This window comes from Natrix helvetica, assembly GCF_964273705.1.
Source record: "Natrix helvetica genome assembly, chromosome: 1".
NCBI classification, from domain to species: Eukaryota; Metazoa; Chordata; class Lepidosauria; order Squamata; family Natricidae; genus Natrix; species Natrix helvetica.
In genome coordinates, this window is record NC_138548.1 from 79,467,690 (window position 1) to 79,490,241 (window position 22,552).

Sequence of the window (22,552 nt, forward strand, 5' to 3'; positions counted from 1 at the left end):
TGTGACTCAGTTAATTTTATTTAGATTGGCTAAATAGCCAACCTTGAACACACTAAGAATGTAAAACAGTATTTTGTACACCTTATTTTCTAGGCTATATATCACGAGTTTTTTAAACATTATTGAATAAGCTACAGTTGGTTTTTTTCGTGTAACAGTTTAAGCAAAATTTGAATGTAACCCTTTACAATTAAGTATTGTTGGTGAACCCAGTCATTCTTTTACATAAAAAGAAATATTTACCTTATATATTTTTCTCTTTCTTGAAAAAAATATTCAAAACAGAAAAAACATACATATGACGGAAGAGTTAAATATTATTGTTAAAAGCCCGATGAAACTAAAATTAACACTTACTTGCAGATTAACCTGTATAAAACTACTGAGACACACTGATAAGATTCATACAGCCTTGCTATATGAATTGCTTAAGTATGGTTTACTAAATAAACCACAATGGGCTGCATTAAAGATATGCTAAGCTAATTAGTTATGCTAATTTTAAGGACTAACGTGATGTATGAAGCCAAACATTAATTTTCTTTCAATATTATACATTCTTGGCAGTTCAACTATTTTTCTAGATGTCCAGAAGAGTAAGATAAGATAATATTATACTCAAATGTTATCCAGCCATGAAACATACTGGCTGATCTTTGAAGGACCTAAATGATATCACAAAGTTGCAATAAATTTGAGAATGAAAAAGAACAACAAACAGTGCAATGAATTATTTGGAGGAAAGATGCAATATAATCGCCATAAGTAAATTTAAAACACAATTAATACTACCATATCATTCTTAATTAAGACATTACTATTATGAGTAATGGGGCAGAATATTTCAAATACCTAACAACTTTATTAGAGAATACATGAACTTATCATCTTAGCACACTCACTGTGAGATCTGCAACTATGAGATATTTTAGTATGCTAAATTTGTATACTAAAAATAAAAACATACGACGGTTTGTTTCAAATGTTTGAAAGAGTACTTTTTACAATTTTACATAATTAATACAATATTCCACTGGCACAAATAGAGCTGTGTTTTTCCAAAACTCCTTGGTTTTCCAACAGTGTTAGCTCTAGGTAAAAGTCTGAGATAATGATGTATGTGACTTGATATATATTTAGTGTATATAGGTTATATATATATTTCATGGTAATTGTTCCACTTCAAGTATTTCTCAGATAAACAAGTTAAAGTTTATGGCTGATGGTTCTCAGCCAGCAGAAACTGGTATCAATTTCCCAAATTGTTACTTCCTTGCAAGAGTGTAGAGATTAAGTTTAATTTTTTTCTTTTTCCTTTTTAAATCTCAATAAATTTATGATAGCTTTATCTTTCTGGATAATTCACGCATCCATTTAATTATATTAAGTTTCTCAAACCATACTTAAATGGAAGAATTTTTATATGAACAAATTTACTTTCTCATGCCTGATTCTACATGAATACAAAGAAAGACAATTTGTTTGCTTGTATATTACCTTTATTATTTTTACAAATAGCATAGCTGATAGATACTCCTTTCTCCTACTTTCCCCAAAACAACAACCCTGTGAGGTGAGTTGGGCTGAGAGTAACTGGCCCAAGTTCAGCTAAATAGCTTTCATGGTTAAGATGGGACTTGAACTCATGGTCTCCTGCTTTTCAGATTGGTACCTTAGCCACTAGACCAAATTGCCTCTTAAGTTGAAAGTTTTGTGGAAAACAAACTTTTAGGAATGGTGACAATAATCTCTATGGAACAGCTGAGCAGCTTGTTACATTTAGCTATTCATGTCTGCCTACCAGATAAGAATACCTACCTCCACTGTATAAACGCAGCTAGAGAAGATAGGGAACAAGTTAATGAATCATAGAATTATTAAGGAATATTACTCAATTGAAGTAATGTCAGAAAAAGGAAGCCTCCGAGTGAACTAAGGTGTAAGGATGTTAAAAAACAAAAACGAAAGATCTGCATACATACAAAATTAAAATATGAAAAGGAGATCAATGTAGCTGCTACAATATGATGGCAAAATACTAAGAAGTCAACAAAGAAATGACAAAACAACTCTTAGTTCATCTCAACTAAGGATAAGGTGACATAATTATAGGGGGAAAGGTTGAAGGGGCAGGAATGCCGTTTGAGATTTCTGGAAACATAATAAGGCCAAATATATTTATTCTGAATGAGACCAGATATATCCTATGCCAAACATTTATGTATTTTTAAGAAATATTGTTGAATGATTGCAGAAGACTAAATGTTCTATTCTTCAAAAAAGTGAAAACGGATCTAAGTAACTATAATCCAGTCAGCCTGACATCAGTACCTTGGATGAGTCTAGAGCAGGAGTTTTCAAATCTTTCCACTCCGTGGGAGCTTGTTAGTTTTAAATAAGTTTCTGGGGCTTCTGATGAAGGGTAAATTGTTTCGTGAAAGAAAACTGTCTTTGTTCATGTCTCTCTTTATTTGCCCTTAGTCAGTCATGGAAGCCATCAGGTTCCCATGGAATTCTAGGAACACAATTTGAAAAGCTCTGCTCAACAATAGCAGATCATAAACTGCCCCCTTTCTCCTCTATTTGCCTTTTATGTTACTGTTAATTTTATTTTGATGAGAACCAAATAATGATGCTGAAACAGTATACGCGAAAAATGCCTTGATTTTCATTCTAACCATATCGTATTTCTAGATCCCAGAAACAGTACTTAACATTAATAATATGCTTAATATTCTTATTAATATCATCCTGCACAAATATTTTTCTACACTCTTTATTTTGAGCAGTGGTTGTGTCACTATGACCTTTAGAGAACAAAGAACAGTACATTTGGCAGGATTATAGCTTATCGGAAACATATTAGCACAATACTTTATTACTTTTTCTTTGTGCATATTTGCCCTCTCCTTTTCATCTATGACAATATCAAAGTTTGACTCCAAATGGCTATAGATGGAATATATGAGTACTGTTCCAAAAATATGTCCCACCATAACAACTAGAACACACTGAATTAATCAGGGTATGAGCCAGTAGAGTAGTTTTGTCTTGGCAGCTAATATCCTACAGGCAAAGTCAAAGTAATAATCAGGTAATATAACCTGATGTTTTAGAAGATGAAAACAGTACATTTAAGAGAACATTCAAACTCGTTTGATAGCTGTCATGAGTTTATTATAGCTTTAAAAGTTTATTTATTATCTATTGGTTCATGTGTAGATTTATAATTTTATTACTATTTTCTCCTATATGCTATATGGCCTGCCTAGAAGTTATAATCTCATTACCCAAGACTAGTTTCTCTGAATTTTGTGGGATTTATTTGTATGCAAGACAGCTAGTATGGTGTAGTGGTCAGTGACGTGCGTTGAGGTTTATGGCTGGTGAGGCTGGTGACGTCATCAGGAAGGCGGGGAATGGGACCATGTATGCAGGAGGCTGAGGCTGCGTCAGCCTCCCTCCTGCACACGTGGTCCCATTCCCCGCCTAGGATTTCCTGGGTCCCCATCCTAACCGAAGATTAATCAAATCTGACCCCGCTTAGTTTTCTTGGAATCAGCCATGGCCTTCTAAGCGTTACATTCAATATCGTATCATAAAATAATAATTGTAAAAAAAATACATCTGCTTTTTCTCTCTGTCTCTTTCAGCAGCGCAATTCTTAACAAGGCGCCGGCCACGACTCGGTTTCCAGGGTCCCTTCGCGAGCGAGCTGGCAGGGAAACGGTAGCCGCCGGTCCGAAAAGTCCGTTGCACTTTCCGCTTTCGCGAGCAACTTCACGTAAACCCGCCGTTGCTCAGTGCGAGGAAGGGAGCCGCTCGCGCATGCGCATTCACTCTGGAACCATGAGCTCCGGCGTCAGAACCCGACAGAAGGCAGGGAATGGGACCACGTGTGCAGGAGGGAGGCTGAAGCTAAAGGAGTCTCCCTCTTGCACACGTGGTCCCATTCCCCAAGGCTGCTCAGCGCCTTTTCCCTTTTTTTTTCTTTTCATAATGAGAGCGGTGAGGCTCTGCCTCCCCTGCCTCCCCTGACCGCACGTCCCTGGTAGTGGTTAAGGCAAGACTAGAAAGAAGGAAAACATGAATTCTAGTACCACTTTAAGCACAAAGCCAGCTGGATAACCTTAGGCCAAGCACTTTGTCTCAGTCCTAGGAAAGAGGCAATGGCAAACCCCATCTGAAAAATTTGTCAAGAAAACTGCAGGAACTTGTTCAGGCAACATATGAGAATCTGGGGGAAAATTGTATGCAAGCACACTACAGAAAACTAAAAATACAATTGTTTGGCATAATAAAAGGTCATCATGGCTACCATTTTCAGCCATTGGGATTTCTGTACTCTCTGTTTAAAGTTTTGGAAGCTAAACCCAAAATAGCAGTCTAATGTAAAATAAAAACTAAAAAGAAGAAAAGCATACATTTAAAATGCAATGATTTAAAGAGTATAATTTTTTGTACTTCAGATTGCTTGCATTAAAATGCAACTTATTATTTCCACAACCACAGGAATCAGTTGCAGCAGCTCCATTTCTTATATACACAGTTTGTCATAATACATGTAGAAATCAAAATAGTGGAATGCATTTTATCATTTGCTTCTCTTGTTCCAGCTGCTCATATTTTGTTCCAGATGCTCGTATCCACAATAAGCGTGCATAGAAAGACAACTTTAAGATACTACATATAATCTTCAAAAAACTAGTTTCAGAACAACTATTGTTTATGTTAATACTACATGTTTACTGTCAGTGCTAATTCATGGCTAGCTGAACCATGTTTCTCTCCAAGAATCCAACTGTCTGCATTCTCTGTACAAACTGAATAATAAATTAAACACACTAGTTAGATTCACAAAATATCCTGAGCAATACATTCTCTAATTACATCTTAGCTCAATACAGTATGTTATGGGACAAATAGTTTGGTCCTAGTCCTGCCTTAGGTATGAAACCATCTGGGTGACTTTAGGCCAGTCATTATCTCTCAGCCCTAGGAAGAAGGCAATGGCAAACCACTTCCAAAAAATGTTGCCAAGAAAGCTGCATGGACTTGTCTATGAAGTCACCAGGAGTTAAGACTAACTTAAAGGTATGCCTGCTCACATACATACTGTACTGTACATGCAAAAAGCAGTATTTCAGATTAACTTGTTTTAGGTTACAGCATTTTTAATGCTTACTCTATTCAAGAATGCTAAATAGACCACAGACGAGAACTGGAATAAAAAATGGGAAATCCTAACTCTAAGTATCTCCTTAATAACTCACAGACATCAGATTAACTGAAAGAATGCTTATGTATTTTCAGTTGAACCAATACTTTTAGCCTTTTAATATTCATATTTGACATCATAATATAGCAACTGGGATAAGACAAACAGTCCAAAAAGAGAAGTAGCAATTTGTGCCAATACCATTCTCTGCTTTGCAGGATTTTGTGCGACTCACCATTAATACCATCACAACTATTCAGAGGAGGAGGAGGGGGTCCTTTCCATTGCCTAGCAAAATGAGGCTTGGCTGTCATTCCGTAGATAAAGTTACAATGTATGGTATATGTTGCTGATCTAGGACATGTGTTCTGAGTCTGTACAATCTGGGAGTATTTTACCACTAAGAACAACATGGTCAAACAGAATCTAAATTAAGAACAAAAGCATTTCTCAGTCTTGAGCTCAACTAAAAAACAAACAATTTTGTGCTTTTAGCTAGCATAACAAAGACAACACATTGCTTCCTGAAGCTACCAAGCAACCTTGTTTATAGTCATTCTCTCATTTGTTTCTGTATCAAACACAGATTGTTTTCATTCATGGTAGCCAGTCAGTAGAATCAAGCATAAGTTAATAGTTGGCATACTACTGATAAGTAAATGTATTATTGCAATGGAAGTATTTTTTCCCCCTTTACTATTCTAATTACTGACTGGATTCACAGCAATAAGCTATGATGTTGACTTTTACTTTGAATATTATGTCATCTTTTTAAAATTCAGTCTGACTATGAATCTGGCTGGTGTGTTCAACAAATCATAGTTTCAAATCTCCTGAGTTAGTATGCTGAATAGTTCAGCCAAAGGTTGGGTTCTTAAAGATCACCTAGTCCAATCCCTTACAACATGAAGAATCTGCTTAAAAACCTAGTAACATACAATCCACTCTTTTTTATGGTACAAAAAATACAGTCAGAAAGTTCTTTCTAATATTTCACTGAAATTCTTTTGATGGTATCAGTTGGCTTTTAAATGTCTTCTCTGTGGAACTACATCCATTTCCTTTAACACTCCTGCATAGAATTTGCTTGCCAAACCCAATCTGTCAATTTTTCTTTGAACATGTTCCTAATTGCTAAAAAGCATTGCTCAATTATGCAGACTACTCTAAGTGAAGCTTGATCAAAGTGAAATAAAAGTACAATATCATTTCTCATGATCAGGACATTATACTTTTGTTGATACAGCTAAGAGCTGCATTTGCCTTAATCAGACTTAACAGTTACTAAAATCCTGAGTTCTTTTTCTTACATATTAGTAAGAAATATTAGTGACTATAGAGATTGTCAGTCATCCAGATCATGGTTGTCCCAAAGGTGTTTTTTTCAAAACAAAACTGGACTTTGTTTTTCCTTGAAGATGTTTCCCTTCCCATCCAAGAAGCTTCTTCAGTTCTGTCGGAATGCAGGAGGATGGAAGGATTTAGATATTACATATTAGTGCTTTTCACACAGTGCTATCATTTTTGCTTCCATTATTTCATGTTTTTATCCAAAATATTTACCATTTGAGGTTGAACAGCAGACAGTGCCATGCCCTATTGCAGCGATGGCGAATCTTTTTTGGCTCGTGTGCCACAAGTGGGGGGAGCGCACCCATAATGCAATGCGCGACCCCCCCAGAGGCTTTATAGGAGCCTGAGGAGGGCGAAAAGAGCCTCCCCCGCCCCCCGCCGGCCCTCCGGAGGCTTCGGGACACTTACAATGACCCTCTGAGCAAATCGGAAGTGACTTCCGGTTTGCTCGGAGGGTCATTTTAAGCGTTCGGAAGGCTTCAGGGAAGCCTCCGGACGGTCCCTGAAGCCTCTGGAGGGCCTCTGGGGGGGCGGGGGAGGCTCTTTTCGCCTTCCCCAGGCTCCTATAAAGCCTCTGGAGCCTGGGGAGAGCGAAAAAATGGCTTTTAAAAATGGTGAACTCAGCGCTTTGCGTGCCCTGACAAATGGCTCCGCCTGCCACCTGTGGCATGCGTGCCATAGGTTCGCCATCACTGCCCTATTGCATATACAAGAGCTGAACGGAATGGCAGTTGAATTATTTTTTGATATGGTAACGGAACAGCATTCTTCACTGTACGGGATGATGACAGACAATAGGTTTTTTGTATATTTTCCATCTTAAATATTTTGAAAATATTTTCTTTAGGACTACGAAAGAGCTAAGCAATTTAATTAGCTGAATATATACCCCATTTGAAATAATGGGGAAAATTAAAAGCACTTAGTTACAATAATGACTGATTTAGTCTGGATCTAAACCAGTCTTTGGCTTTATAAAACCAATTGTGTATTTTTTTACTAACCATGGTTTATTAGTTAGCAATAGCACTCAGACTTATATACCACTTCACAGTGCTTTTACAGCCCTCTCTAAGCGGTTTATGGAGTCAGCATATGCCCCCCAACAATCTGGGTCCTCATTTTACCCACCTCGGAAGGATGGAAGGCTGAGTCAACCTTACTGCACGACAACTGTCTGGTTTCATTGCTGCTATGCCATAAACAATGGTTTAAAAATCATGCTAGTGACATTCCCATGATGCATTAAATACAAACAACCCAAATGGGTTTAGTATGCTGCAGCAACCCAGACAGCAGATATAACTAAATTAGCATATTACTAGTTGTATTTAACTGAGCTAAATAAAATGCTTATGTTAATTACTTAATTATATGAAGATAGGTGGCAAGCTAGAAAGGAAGGAAAACATGACATGCATATACACAGTGCTTCAGGACCTGGTTTTCAGGTACTCTATTGAATGTCAAAAACTCTCTGGCTGGTAATAGCAGAAAAACACCAATTCCTCAGCATTTCCTTTTACTAAGAGAGCACATCATCTCTGGCACTGACTAGACCCAAGTCTATAAAATGCAGAGCTTCTCTGGCAGGGATTCATGTTCTCACATGTCCACAGTTGGCACAAGATGAAGGAAAAAGGATTGTAGTAGAGAGAGGAAGGAAAGGAACTTAACTCAAGAGAGAAAATAATTAAAAGTTTCAAAATTGCTCTATGAAGAGTAAGCCCTCAATTAGAGATGGAATATATAAACCGCTTCACTGAAAAGGCCAAGTTTCATCAAAGGAACTAAGCATCCAAGGCTGAGAATCAGAATCAAACATGGTGTAGCTAACAATGTGAACTTTGAGTCAGAAAGTTCCTGGATGAATAGTCAAAAAAATTCACTAAGAGGCCCCAGGAAAATCATTATACCTGAACTCTGGCATCTAAAATGTGATTACAATAGAAGATAATATGTTAGCGCAGGATTGAATAATTATCACATTTTCTGGAGTCCTTGGTGCTTTCTGAGCAGATGTGATATTCAGCAGGTTCTGACCAGTTCTGGAGAACCGGCAGCAGATTTTTTTGGGGGGGGAAATTTTTTATTGTTTTAATTAAACAAAACACACACACACATACACACACAATCATTTTTCATTACATCTTCCAGAAAGCATGTCGATTGGTTACAAATAAATTTCGTGCATTGCTACCACAATCATTCTTTATACTTCATTCTTATTGGATTGTATATTTTAAATCAAAAGTCTTTATGTATTTTACCATCAATGTACCATTATTCTCATTTAACTATAATTGTTTAAACGTGCTTTTATCTAGAATCATTTATATTTAAAGACACAACCACATACTGGCATTCATTAGCTGTTTCTGTAAACTTCAGGCTTATACCCAATTGCCTTCACCAATGCCAACACATATAAAATCATTAAACATTATTCATTAACATTTCATTATTGTTATAGTAGTTATCTAACATCTTTATAATAAATTTAAACATAAATTTATGTTGTTGTTTTTTTGAAAAATTTTATTGGTTTTTACAAATGTTTTAAGGAAAAGGATAAATAGGTATAGAAAATTTTGACAGTTACATCTTGCGATAGGTAGAAATCCCCCCAAATCTCACAACTTGTACAGAAAAGAAAAAAATCATCAAAATTTAAATAAACATTGGCAGCATATTGTCATCAATATATTCAATCATCTTTTGTGTCACTTCCAACAATTACATTATAACAACAATTGCAATAATGTTTCAACCTCATTTTTGTGACCTGAGTCTTCTGAGTGTTGCATCCTCCCCCCTGTCTGCTGGCAGAGGCGCGGCCCCTCCCTCCTTCATATCTTGTGTACTGTCCCCTGTTTCATCTAGGAGGGCACTATGTTTTTTAATGAAGGCCTCCGCCTCCACAACTGTATTGATTCTGATTCTGCTGCCCTCCCAGAAAATCAGCATTCCTTCTGGCAATAACCATCTGAACCAAATTCCTTTATTAAATAATTTCTTTGCTAAAGAGGAATATTTCTTCCTTTTATCTCTTACTTTTTTCGGAATTTGTTTAAGAATGGTTATTTCTTTGTCTTTATATTTTAATGGTCCCACCCTTTGAGCTCCTAAGACCTCATCACTTGTGGTCTAAGAAATTTAACATGTATTTCCCTTGGAACGTTGTGTGTTCTAGCGTATGCTGAGTTGATCCTATAAATCAAATCAATATCCCACCATAGCTGTTGTTTATCTCTTTTAATGTATTCTGCTAAAATTGTGGTCATGATCTCCTTGAGATCTTCATTCTCTGTTTCTGGCAAGTTTTGAAATCTAAGAAAAAAAGACATTCTTTCAAATTCCACCTTTATCATGTGATTTTCAAATTTTACATTCCCCTTCTGGATTGTCTTAACCTCTTCCCTCAGCCCAATCGCGCCCTCCTCCAGCACACCTATTCTCTGTTTATTTTGTGTTGTTTGTTGTTGAGTTTCTCTGAGGTCATCAGTTAAATCTGCCAGTTGTTTTTTCAGTTCGTCCTGTCCCTTTATAATAGTTTGAAACATTTGCTCAACGGATAATTCCTTTGAGCTCTCTCCAGTCCCTTTAGGTTGTAAAAATGAAGCCAGTGGTGTCTTTTGGGTGACTGGGCTGGACATAGAAAATGTTGGGGCCGAAGACGGCTTGCCAGGCGGTAATTTTTTAGGACCCATATCAAGTTCAGAGATAGCTATAAATTTGTACAAAGAAATGGCGTCTGTGGAAAAACACAACCGGGAGAGATTGTGAGGCAAGCAAGCCCAGAAGAGAACGTTAGTCTTCCTATAAAGCTCCAAGCCAAGTGATATGAATCAAATGTTCCAAATCCAAGGGAGATACGTGAAAGGAGAGGCTCCTGGAGATCTCTAGGGTGTGGTATAATACGAAGCCAGAAATTCTTTCAAAAGGGAAACTTCATTCATAAGTGCAAAGAAGAAGGAGGAAGTTGGGCATCTTGGCTCCGCCTTCACAGGAGATCAGAAAGCAACATGTCCAAAGTTTCCATAAAATAGTTTAAAAGAATCAACTCAGCAGTCATCTTTTGCAATTGTAGCAAAAAGTCATTTTCCCATTGCTTAGAGGAAGCGAAAGTACCTTTTAACTCTCTCTCTCTCTCCTCTGAGAGAGAGGGATATTCCGAATGCCGCTTTTCCGAGGGGGGGTGGAAAAGCCCCCCCTCCAGTCTTAACACTTTGAAAGATTAAGACCACAGTTTAAAAAGGCTGCTGTTCATCAATTGATTAGCTAGAAAGGAGATTGAGGGAAACTTCCCACCTCACCGCATTTCAGCTGTAACATCCGATTAGTTGTTTCCTTCCTGGCTCCGCTCGGCGAAGGCGCACTCCTGCGCACCCCCCATGCTCCCCGGATCCTGGGGCAAAATTGGAGACCCCCCTGCGGCCGCCGCTGATCCAGGGGATCCCAACAAGCCACCCTACGGCAGGGAGCCCCTCCAAGGCTCCCTGTGCTCCTAAAAGGAGCCCACCGAGAAGACGAGCAGCGGACGCGGACGTCTGTCGCCTTCGGGGACCGGAAGTCGACTCCTAAACATAAATTTATTAATAGAATTTATAAGTACCCAGGAGAGATTACATCCAAAACAAAAAAGTATTAGTAAAATTGATAAATCTTTTTCCCAGGTCCCAAGTTATAGTTTATATCCAAATTGTTTTTACTAATTAAAGTTATTATTTCATTTTTATTATCATAATGGGTTATTTGTTAACGAATAAACATTTTAAAAACAAAGACATTCTATAATCATCTACAAAATCCTACTTATTAATCACCAAAGATTAACTGTTTTTAATTATCAACACTCCTTGACAACCTGTGTTTCCAGTAACAAAACAATCTTATCTCTTTAACCAGTAACATTTCGTTATTGTTATTGTAGTTATCTAACATCTTTATAATAAACAAAAATTTATTAGTAGAATTTATTAATACCCAGAAGAAATTACATCTTTATAACAAAATCCAAACAAAAAAATATTGGTAAAATTAATAAATCTTTTTCCCAGGTCCCAATTTACGGTTTATATCCAAGTTGTTTTCACTAATTAAAATTATTATTTCATTGTTATTATCACAATGGATTATCTGTTAACGAATAAATGTTTTGAAAACAAAAACATTCTATAAGCATCTACAAAGTCCTACTTATTAATCACCAAAGATTAACTAAGTTTTTAATTATCAGCATTCATTGTCAACCTGTGTCTTTCCAGTAATAAAACACTCTTATCTCTTTAGTCAGTTGTTGCGTCAATTCTTTTATTAGCTTCTTTATAGAGTTCTTGAAAACTTCTCTCCGCACTTTTTTGCTCAGAAGGTCTCTCATATAGTCTCGTTGCCCTTCAGCTGGCATTAAAATTAACATGTCTTTGATTATCAGACGTCTTTCCAAAGCTGTTTCTTTTCTTAATTCCATCATCAAATCCATATCTTGACAAGAGAGATAGATCTCCAGATAGTCAAATTCACTTTTCAATATCTTTTCACTTTCACTCATGGGTGCTTCATTAGTAGATTCATCTGTTGTCTTGCCTTTATCTTCTGTATCTTCTATATCTTCATTCTCTTCTTTAGTTTTTGGAGCTCCAACCCCTTCATCTTTTGCTATGCAAAACAATAATTTATCCAACTTCTTATCACATCTCTCGGATCCTTCCAATAAATTTTGAAGTCCATCCAAAACATCTTGGAGACTTAAGGCTTCCTCACCTGTATATAGATACATATTTCCGAAAAAAGAAAAAAAATCTAAACTCCACTGCTACTCTCGCCTTCAATATCTCTTTGATGTATAAAAATACTTTTATTTTGAAATCACTTATGCACAAGTTTCTTCTAATTTTTTCAGAGATGGAGGGTTCTATCTTTTCTTTTCCTTCCCTTATCCAAAATATTTCTCACAGACACCTGCAAAGGGACAGTCCGTTTCCTTGAAATGTTATCAATCCACAAACAAGCTACAAACCCTCCAACTTCAGTAAAATCAAGGAAAGTAGAACAGAGGTTACATTGTTTCAAAAGAAAAAGAAAAACCAAGTTCTGGCTTCCAAGTGGCAGATTCAACTTTCTCTTATTCATTTCAGGCTTTAAAAAAAAGCAAAAGTCTCTAAGTATCTTTAATAAAATTTAATAATCAGTAGAAGGAAGAATTGTTAAAATAAAAAAGAGGTTTTAGTTCAGCCAAAAAATAAAGTAACAGGGAATAGAAGAAAAAATCAATTAATTCACTTAAGAGGAGAAACGGGAAGTGTTACAATCACTTCAATCCACAAAACGTTGTTACATAGAAAAAAAGGAAAAAAAACTTTCTAAGGCAGTCCAATAGAGATAAATTTCGCCGCTTTATTCTTAGCTTAAAGGACTAATTTATCCTAGAAAAAAAAAAGGTTTCTTTGGGCGATCATTCAAATCTCACCAAATAGACTCACTTTCACTTTAACTGCCTTTCCTCCGGAGCCGTCTCTGACTTTGTCAGCCTGGGGACTGTCTATTTACCACCGCTTTGGAGCGCTTCCCTTGGGTCAAACAGGGACTTTGCGATGTCCCTGTGACCAGCAAGGATTTATCTCTCTTTCACTGTCTCTCCGGGACAGCTTAGGTCCATATGGACCGTTACAGCAGTAAAAGAATCAACGGCGGTCTTGGACTATCGAGACCGCACATTGTGTCATCGCGATGTCTGGCTCCCCCAGTAGCGGAAATTTTGAGTAGTTTGGAGAACCAGTAAATACCACTTCTGACTGGCCCCACCTCCATCTATTCTCTGCCTCCCCCGTCCCAGGGGAGGAAATGGGGATTTTGCAGTATCCTTCCCCTGGAGTGGGGAGGGAATGGAGATTTTACAGTATCCTTCCCTTGCCACCCCCACCAAGCCAGGCCCACAGAACCGGTAGTAAAAAAAATGGAATCCCACCACTGCCTCTGACTTTAATGGTTACCTAACTGATGATGTTATCTAGTCCAGTAATGAAATGTTTGCAAGCACCAAGAATTCCAGAAAAGCACCAAGGATTCCAGAGCACCAAGGATTCCAGAAAAAAGTGATAATTGTTGGTCTAATTTACAGTGCTGTTGTAAGTAATACAGGTAGTCCTTGACTTACAACCACAATTGAGACCAGAATTTCAGTTGCTAAGCAAGTTGATTGTTAATTGACTCATGCCCAATTTTATGACTTTTGCCACATTTGGTAAGGAAATCACTTCCCAAAGTGAATCTCATGGTCATTAAGTGAATCCGACCTCCCCATCAGAAGCCAGCTGGAAAGGTTGCAAATAGAGTTCATGTGTCTCTGGGACACTGCAACTGTTGTAAATACATGCTGGTTGCAAAGTGCCCAAATTTTGATCATGTGACTGCGGAAATGCTGCAATGGTTAGAAGTGTGAGGACAAGTTCTTATAACTTTGAACGTTCACTAAAAGAATGGATGTACATCAAATGGATGCACTTATACTTGAATTGTATTTTACAAAAACTAAGCACATTTTGCAACAACTGAGCAACATTTTAGAAGTTATTTCACTATCTAATTTCCATATTGGTAACATCCTTAACTTCAGCTATTAGTTTTGACTCCCTCGTTGGGCTACATATCAATACTTCCTGTTTAAATCATTGCAAAGTAATCGTTTTTATTTCAAATAAACCTGATTTTCCTTCTGCAAGGAAGTTATGGGGCAAGCGGTTCTGTTTGCAGAAACAGCGGCTGGGGAAGAAAGGTTGTTATATTATTCCTTATTAAACAAAGCAATTGACATTGCAACTTCTCATTACCAATGAAAAGTAATTTTTGAACAGTCAACTTCTACAAGTATATTGAACATAAATGTGATGAGTAAAGAAAAGATATGCACAGAAATATGTTTTGTTGTACTAATTAAATCCCATATAGAAAGTATTGTGAACATGGAATATTCACTACAACATAGCAGAAGGGATTTTGGAAGCACCCATTTAACTTGCATGACTTTTGTGTGCATGTGACAAAGAGTGTTTATAAGATAGTTTACTCATCCCCAAAAGGAAGCTGAGTTAAGCATCTCTTCAAAGAACACCTGATATGACAGCCCTGGGCAACAAACAGTCTGAATAAGATTAACTTGATTTGGTTTCTCTTGTCACAATTACCTATAGTCTCACAGCCAAATAATACTATTAGCAAGACCTTGAGTAATACAATAAAGCACCTGGAGAAGGGTTGCTATTCTCTTTAAAGAATGTTGTTTGAACAACTGTAAGTCAATGCCAAAAAACATTCAAAGGTGTTTTTCCAAACCTTGCTTACTTTCACTAAATTCATAGGAAACAAAGAATTATTCAACAACTTAAAAAAATAGTATCCCTCCCCTCCAGCCCCCAAGATATAAAGTGAAATGTTAACATTACAAGACTCTCTAAATGGCACACAGGCAATTTAATGACTAAGATTTTCTTTTCTCAACAGAGATTCAATTTTGAAGTATTAGATTTTAAGTTTCACATACAGCAGAAATGTATGATTAAAACTAAACTTTTTTTCTATTTATTTCTCTTAATATTAGTCAACTATGTACGTTTTATAGTTGAAGTTGTTTGCAGAATAATGTATTAATAAGGCAATCTTTATTTTATGGTTTTCTAATTGTTTTACCTGTGAAGACCAAAGTGATATGTTAAATTTTGATTTGGCTTTAACTTTTTGTTGAGACAGAGAACTCAAAATGATGTTGATCCACTCAAAAACCCACTACCACTTCTAGGTGACTGTTAATCTAAATGTCTATACTATAGGCAACAAAACCTAGTAAAAGGCATTAGGATGACTAATGGCCCGGGATCCCAACTACCTATTCAACTGACAGCTGGATGGCTGGGGTGTAGAAAAAAATTAGCGATCTTCACCCCAATTCTGTTTCTAATTCACTCCCCAACACTCAAGCAGAGAAGGAAATTGAATAATAATGATGATGGTGCCTAGCATTTCCTATTTTAGCAGGTCCTCTTCAGACATCTCTATGTCCAAAGGCCAGAAGAGCATCTTAAGCTTGTTTGTTGTCTGCTACATCCTAATTCAGGTAGAATACATAACTACTGAGATAATTTTGAAAAAAATGTACATTCCTGAGACAAAATAACTAGGGTTCACAGAACACAACAACCCAATTAAATAAGTGCAGTTACACAGAGCAGACATCAGGAGGAGGGGGTTGGATGAAAATGATAAAGCATTTAGTTATTAAGCATTTTTATAGATATTTTATAATAGTAAATGAAATTTCCTGCATAGTGACTAATTGCCACATTGTATTAAGCCATAATTTGCTGATCAATGATTTACTAATTAAACCCCAATTGGTGGGCTCTCACATTGCACCAAAACATATTATATTGCACTTCATTTAATTTAGGGTTATGTGAACCCAGTAAACAGGTGTCTGGTAGATCTTACAACTGTGCCAAGGTTCAACAAACTATGGCTTATCAATATGTGAATCAGGCCACTTCCTCAGAAGCACCACTGTGCAGAGGACCGGGTGATGAACAATCACTCCTTTAGGCTGTTATTGTAACATAGCCTTTCTTTCTTCCTTTCTTCCTTTCTTCCTTTCTTTCTTTCTTTCCTCCCTATTTCTTCCTCTTTCTTTCTCTTTTGTGTTCCAACCGTCTCATCTAGGGGCGACTCTGGGCAACTTACCAACATTAAAACCAGTAACCATTAAAAGGATAAAGAAATAAATAATGGCAATTTATCATTAAAAGATGGGGAAGGGAGAATGGAGCATAAAGTACATGGGGACAGGTGTGTGTGTGTTTGTCTTCTTTAATCCTACTGCCACGTCCAGAGTGATATTATTGCAATAGTCCAACACTGGAAGTTTTTAAGAAGATGTTGGATAGCCATTTGTTTCAAGTGGCGTAGGGTTTCCTGCCTAAGCAGGAGGCTGGACTAGAAGACCTCCAAGGTCCCTTCCAACTCTGTTATTCTAAATTTCAATATAAGTAAATATTTATTACTTAAAATGGTTATATTCCATTTTCCCCTTTACAGCACAATTTAGTCCCAAGCTCCAAGACCGAGCAAGTACTTCCATTGATACGTTTGATCCTGCCAGTCCCCTTAAATGATATCTCCAACCTCGGGTGGCAGAGGAAGATACCGACCGGGGCAAGTGGGCTGGCAAGCCGACAGCGCCAACCCCACCCACCCAAGCCAGCAAACGGCGAGGTCATTGTACTCTGCGCCGCAGGGGAAACAGGCTGCGCCGTAGGCACATCATCCCAGGCAAGAAAGGACCGAGGGAGCCCAATATTTCCTCCCTCGCTCCCTCCCTCCCGGGAAGGCAACCTTCGCCCCATGGCGAGAACGGAGAAGCTACTTGCATCTCCATCACTTCTCCCACCCACCCCCGCTCCTCCTTCCCCCTCCTTCCTCCGCACCTCCTCCGTCTCCTCTTCCCACCGCGCCCGCTGGAGCCTCACCCAGATACTCGAGCCCCGGCTGAGAGAGGCGATCCGCGTTCAGCATCCTTTCAACCGTCTCACTCTCGGCCGCCGGGCCGTTTCTAGGACACCAGACGCTGCCGCGAGGAAAATGACTTCCGGACAGAAACAAGACCCGGCCGTCGGAATCCCGGAGGAAGAGGATCTTGGTTGCACCAGGATTTGTCTTTCTTCTCCCAGGCTCTTGCTCGGTTTCCCTTGGGTCGGGTAGAGCCGGCTGCTTTGTAAAATAATCTTTTTTTTTTTAGTTTTGGTTTTGCATAGGGTTCAATTTCACAGCCGAAGATGCTTCAGTAAAGGAAGGCGTAGTTCAGCGCTTTCCTCGATGAACATTTGTTTTGCAACGACCTTAATTCGCCCGCCGATATGACTGGCGGTGGTTTTATTCCAAAGAGGAGGATGCACTCTCCTTAAAATCACAGCTCTGCGATGTTTTAAGTTATAGTATTTGACTGGTGAAATTGTTGATGCTCTGAGTATAAGCACACACAAGATGCCCTTGAACCACAAACTAGCCAATCTCGTTTTACCTTATGTTTTGTGGACTCAACTTATGTAGCTAGTTCGTGGTTCAGTGTGTGTCCCAAGAACCCAAAATTAGACATTAAGCTGGGCATATAAATTCAGCCATTGCTTATTCTGATATGCTCAAAAGAGCCAATCTGTTTTCTCATTTGTATCAAAATGTGCTCCTCAAAGGATTCCACCCAACCCTAGTAAAAATATCTTATTCTCTAATGAACATATCTATGTGCTGCACAGCATCAACTTTCATCTAGCGTCTAGACAGTGTTAGAGGTTTGTAAGAAATTACTAACATTTTGGGTCTTTAGTCTTCCACATCTTGAGGCAAGCAGTCACAACCTGTTCAGCTATATTGTAGGCACAATAAGGCTGCCCTTATTTTATCAGAAAATAGGCAAAAAATAGGTTGGAGTCTTGCAACAGACAGTCTCCAATTTGGGGGAATTCCCAAACGTTTATCAGCACTGAACACAAAAATATTTTTCCTCTACATTTAACTAGCCTTAGTAATGGAAGAAAGCTTGTAGAACAGAAAACCAGGAACAGATTTATGCATACAGGACTATGAATTCAGTTCTATTGCTCAGAAATACCCATATTTTTTTAATATCAAAAGTATAGAAAGTCCTCAACTTATGACCAAATTGAGACCAAAATTTCCATTGTAAGTCATGTCCAGTTGGATCCTATTTTACGACAATTTTACAGTGGTTGTTAAACGAATCATGTAGTTATTAAGCTAATCCAATTTTCCTAATGGATGTTTTTTTTTCTAGAAATCAGCAAATAAGTCACTAATTGTGATCACATGACTGCAGGATGCAGCAACTGGTCATAAATGCAAGCTGACTCCCAAACTCCCAAATTGCAATTGTGTGAACATGGGAGTAGTAGGGCAGTTTTAAGTGCAAGTATAATTATAAATCACTTTTTCCAAGGCCATCTCAACTATGAACCATCATTAAACAAACATTTATAAGTCAAGGACTACTTGTATCTTATACACACTAATATTTCATTTCCAGCTAATATTGGCACCAGAATGCCATGGCAATACCAATATTCCTTCTTTGACGCATAACATTGACCATATCTTGTCATCAATCCATGATATAAACAGTATTATGCTCTTCCAGGTTTTTCTGCATGTCAAAAAAAAAAAAAAACCACCACAGCAACAAGATAATAAAAAAATAAATACTTAACCACCCTTCAACAAAGAATGGAATCAAGTTAACAGTTTAGAGTATGAGATGAGGTATGGAAAGATGCTTAAGATTAGCAACAGTTTAAGTTGATGGTCAGCAAGATATACCAGGCATCACTGATTTTATATTGACCAATTTTTGTCTGAAAACTATAGATACCCTATGAGGATCATATTTTGGGTAAGCAAGGTCCTGTAAATGCAGAATGGAGGACATAGTCCAAAAAGCCCATCTTAATTATTTTGATTGCCAGAGAAGAGCTACAGCATGTTAAACCATTGAGGAAAAGCCCGAAGCTAGTATTTGGCACCTGGTTCTAATTGTTGGACCTCTAGATTCTAGTAAAATACAAAGTAAATACCAGAAAACTGACATATTTTTCCCCTCTGCTGACTCTTCCCGAAAAATGTTGACTTTGTACATTAGTCAAAGTCATGCCTTGTTTCACCATTATGGCAGTTTTCTAGGTTCACACTAAGTTTGCACCAAGCAAAAAATAAAATAAAATAAAACCTTGCACATTATGTCTAAGCATAGACTCTTCCAATCTAGAAACTGCCCAGAAGTTGGACTTCAACTCCTGGAATTCTCAGAAGCCCATACATCTGCAGGGTTCTGAGGCTGGGAAAAGCTAACAATGTGATGTGCAAACCCAACTCTCCATTGTATAATCAAAAACTTTATTTCTCTATTTGTATTTTCAAGAGTATCACCCAGATCTGTCAACAATATAATTGTCGCAACTTCATTCATCATATTAAGCAATAATGTGGCTGGTTGACTTTGGCTTGGCTTGACCATCCAATTAAGGCTTACCCAACAGATCATGGATTAAGTAATGCATGGATTATAACAATTTATGAATCCAGGCTTAACATTTCATTCCATGATTATCAGGAACCTTTTGGAAATTCACCATAACAATGATGATTATTTCTGACTATATAATGATATTAGACAGGGCTGGTGTGCTCCAAGTTCTGTCTATTAAACAGTGTCACTTAAGGAGATCCAGGAGACATGCCTTCTCTATCATTGTGCTAACCTGTGGAGTAGCATTCCCCAGAGATTTGAATGCCCCCAATTCTGCTGGTCTTTAGAAAAACTCTGAAGACCTGGTTTCCAGTATCTAAGAATTGGCCTGGGATACCACGTGAGCCTAACTTAAAGTAGTGTATGTGAGTTTTTGTCCCCAATACGTATGTTGGTGTTTTTCTTGTAATCATTCTTTATGTATACAGTATATTTGTTTTTAAACCTGTTAGTAGTCCAGAATGTGTTGTTGAGCAGCTAAGGAATCAGAACAGAAAAAAAATAGTTGATCTATTGTAAGTTCTGTTAATTTGCACAAGCAGAATATAAAATAAAAAATCATTTTAATGGTTTGTCTTTCCATTTTACCTCTTTCATCTCATTGCTTTTTTTTTGGAAGCTAGATAATCCTAGTTCCATGGCTCTAGGTGTCCTAGCCTTTTTCTTGTTCCAAGGAAATGTCTGAGAAAATAAAAAAAGGTTTGGATTCCTCCAATCCTAGCTTCTCCTGGAAAATTATTGAACGTCATTTTTGGAACATTCCTAATATCAATATGTTCTGACTGAAGAGCATCAGATGTAGACTTACTTGTGGTGTTTTTGAGCCTTGTTACTTTATAGTGTACTTTTATGTAAACTAGAATGTGGTTGTCCTGTTTATAATTTAATGAATTGTATGAAGCAGTTGAATCAATTTAGGGTTTAATTTGGATTATTAATTGAATTGATTTGGATTTAAGGCCTCCCTGTTGTTAAGACAGCTCAGCAAGACTTTGTCTCTGAGTGGTGGAGCAGGAAGAGGCAATTCTTTTCCTCATGTACAACAAGAGATTGGAAACAATTTCCCTCCCTGCTGCACATGAAAAAGCAATTCCTTTTTCCATGTGAACAAAAAGAGTAGGAAACCTGGCTTCCATTCTGTCCCTGAGGAGAAAAATAATATTCAGAGGATGAATAGGGCTTTTTCTTCTGAAAGGCATCAGGCCCACTAAGATGAACAATTCTTGGTTAGATGACTTCCTTCCAGATATTGCTAGAATATTAATACCTCAATATTGATTGAGAAAAATAGGTCTGCATGAAGCTATAATTCAGTGAGGTATAGAAGAATGTGTATTTTCCACCCCAGAAAATATGATGCATATGAAGAGAAATGATTTTGCCTCAAACACTGTCCAGTCTAACATTTGATACAGGAAACATTTTAGGGAATGGTACTAGAAGCAGGAAAAACAGAGAAACAGTGCCTAAATTTTCTTGTTCTGGTCCTTAAATATAATTAGAGTTCCTGGATACTGTTATCTGGCTGTTTTCTTTTGCCATGAAATGGGCTACTTAGTTATGCTTGCTATGTTAGATCAAGGTTTAATAATTTCATTTTATATTTCACTCTGGATTCCCCCCCCCCAAGTTTCTTTTTTTTTTTTTTTTGCTTTTATGGCAGTTCTCCCCCCCTTCCCCTCTTCTAAGGCCAGCTAAAGGATAAAGTCTTCCTTTAGGAATCAAAGCCCATTTGTGGCTGTAATAATGATAAGTTTCAGCACTACTGGCGCCTGACTGTTAATGACTCAAAAGAGAACTGAATAAAAACAAGATGTTGCTTCTGGAGTCCTTCATACACTTTTCTCTGCTTATTGTCACTTCCCCAATAGTCTGACAGAGCTGGACATCCTTACAAAATCCACTGCAGGTATCACCAGTTCTTCTTCAAGTGAGATGTTATCAGAGTTTATTTAATTTTCATTTGATTGTTAGTTTAGAGCGATGACTCTCAGATATCAAGAAAACATCAATCCAAATAATATTTACTTTGCTTTTGTGGGCATATGTCCTGACATATCAGGGAAAGGGTGGAATTACCTACATTGCCATTTTATATAATGAAGCAAATCCAACCAAGGTAAGCAATGATTACAACTGTGGGGTGCTTTAGATCTGATTCCAAAAAGGTGCTTTACATCTCCTATTCATACTCTGATGCACCTTTTTCAGATCAGAGTAAACTCATGAAATTCCTGTATTTGTTGGCTTTCTGCCCGCAACCAGTCAATAATACGTAACTGCTGTCCCAAAGAAGATGAGGGCTTTTTCACACTTTGATGCAGTCAGTTTGATACCCTATATGGAACAGAATCTGTTAGATACTTGTTCTAACTACAGTGATTTCCACCAAGGTCCTCTGTTCCAGCGGGAACAGAGGTTTAATCCTATTGGTCGAAGGGTCTGACAGCTCCCTATAAAAGAGCTGCTGTCAGACTCAACCTTCGCTGGATTGTTCTCACTTGTACTTAATAAAGAGCTGTTGTTACCGTTAAGCCTGTGTGTGCCTATCCATTACCCAATCTAACAGAATCAGTGAGGCAATTGCATTGGACAACATAGCCAAAGTCACATAATCAATATGCTCAGAAATTCCAAATGTCTACTACAGTACAGGAACTGTGATGAGGCATAACTCTCTTCCTCCTCCACTGCTGCTACTCTTGTGGCCTCTTTTTTTCTGCAATAGGCAGGAAGGCCCCTCTAAGTATAATGAAGCAAGATCCTCAATAACGCAATATCCATATCCTATTAAGCCATTGCTTATATTAATATTAATGGCTGTAGGAACTGGGTATGTCTAGTTTAATGAAAAGAAGGACTAGGGGGGACATGATATCAGTGTTCCAATATCTCAGGGG

General features: G+C 37.6%; 1 protein-coding gene across 2 annotated transcripts in view; it reads right to left on the reverse strand.

Annotated features, from left to right (window-relative positions):
• The window catches only part of CSTPP1 (centriolar satellite-associated tubulin polyglutamylase complex regulator 1), a 135,082-nt gene extending 117,667 nt beyond the window's left edge, over positions 1–17,415 (reverse strand). The window contains exon 1 of one of the 2 annotated variants that reach the window (XM_081938351.1): positions 17,044–17,415. In XM_081938351.1, coding sequence (XP_081794477.1) covers positions 17,044–17,131 — 88 coding nt within the window. In that variant the 5' untranslated portion in view covers positions 17,132–17,415. The remainder of the gene's footprint in view (positions 1–17,043) is intronic. The other variant, XM_081938352.1, reaches the window with a different exon arrangement.
• Between the last annotated feature and the right edge of the window lie 5,137 nt (positions 17,416–22,552).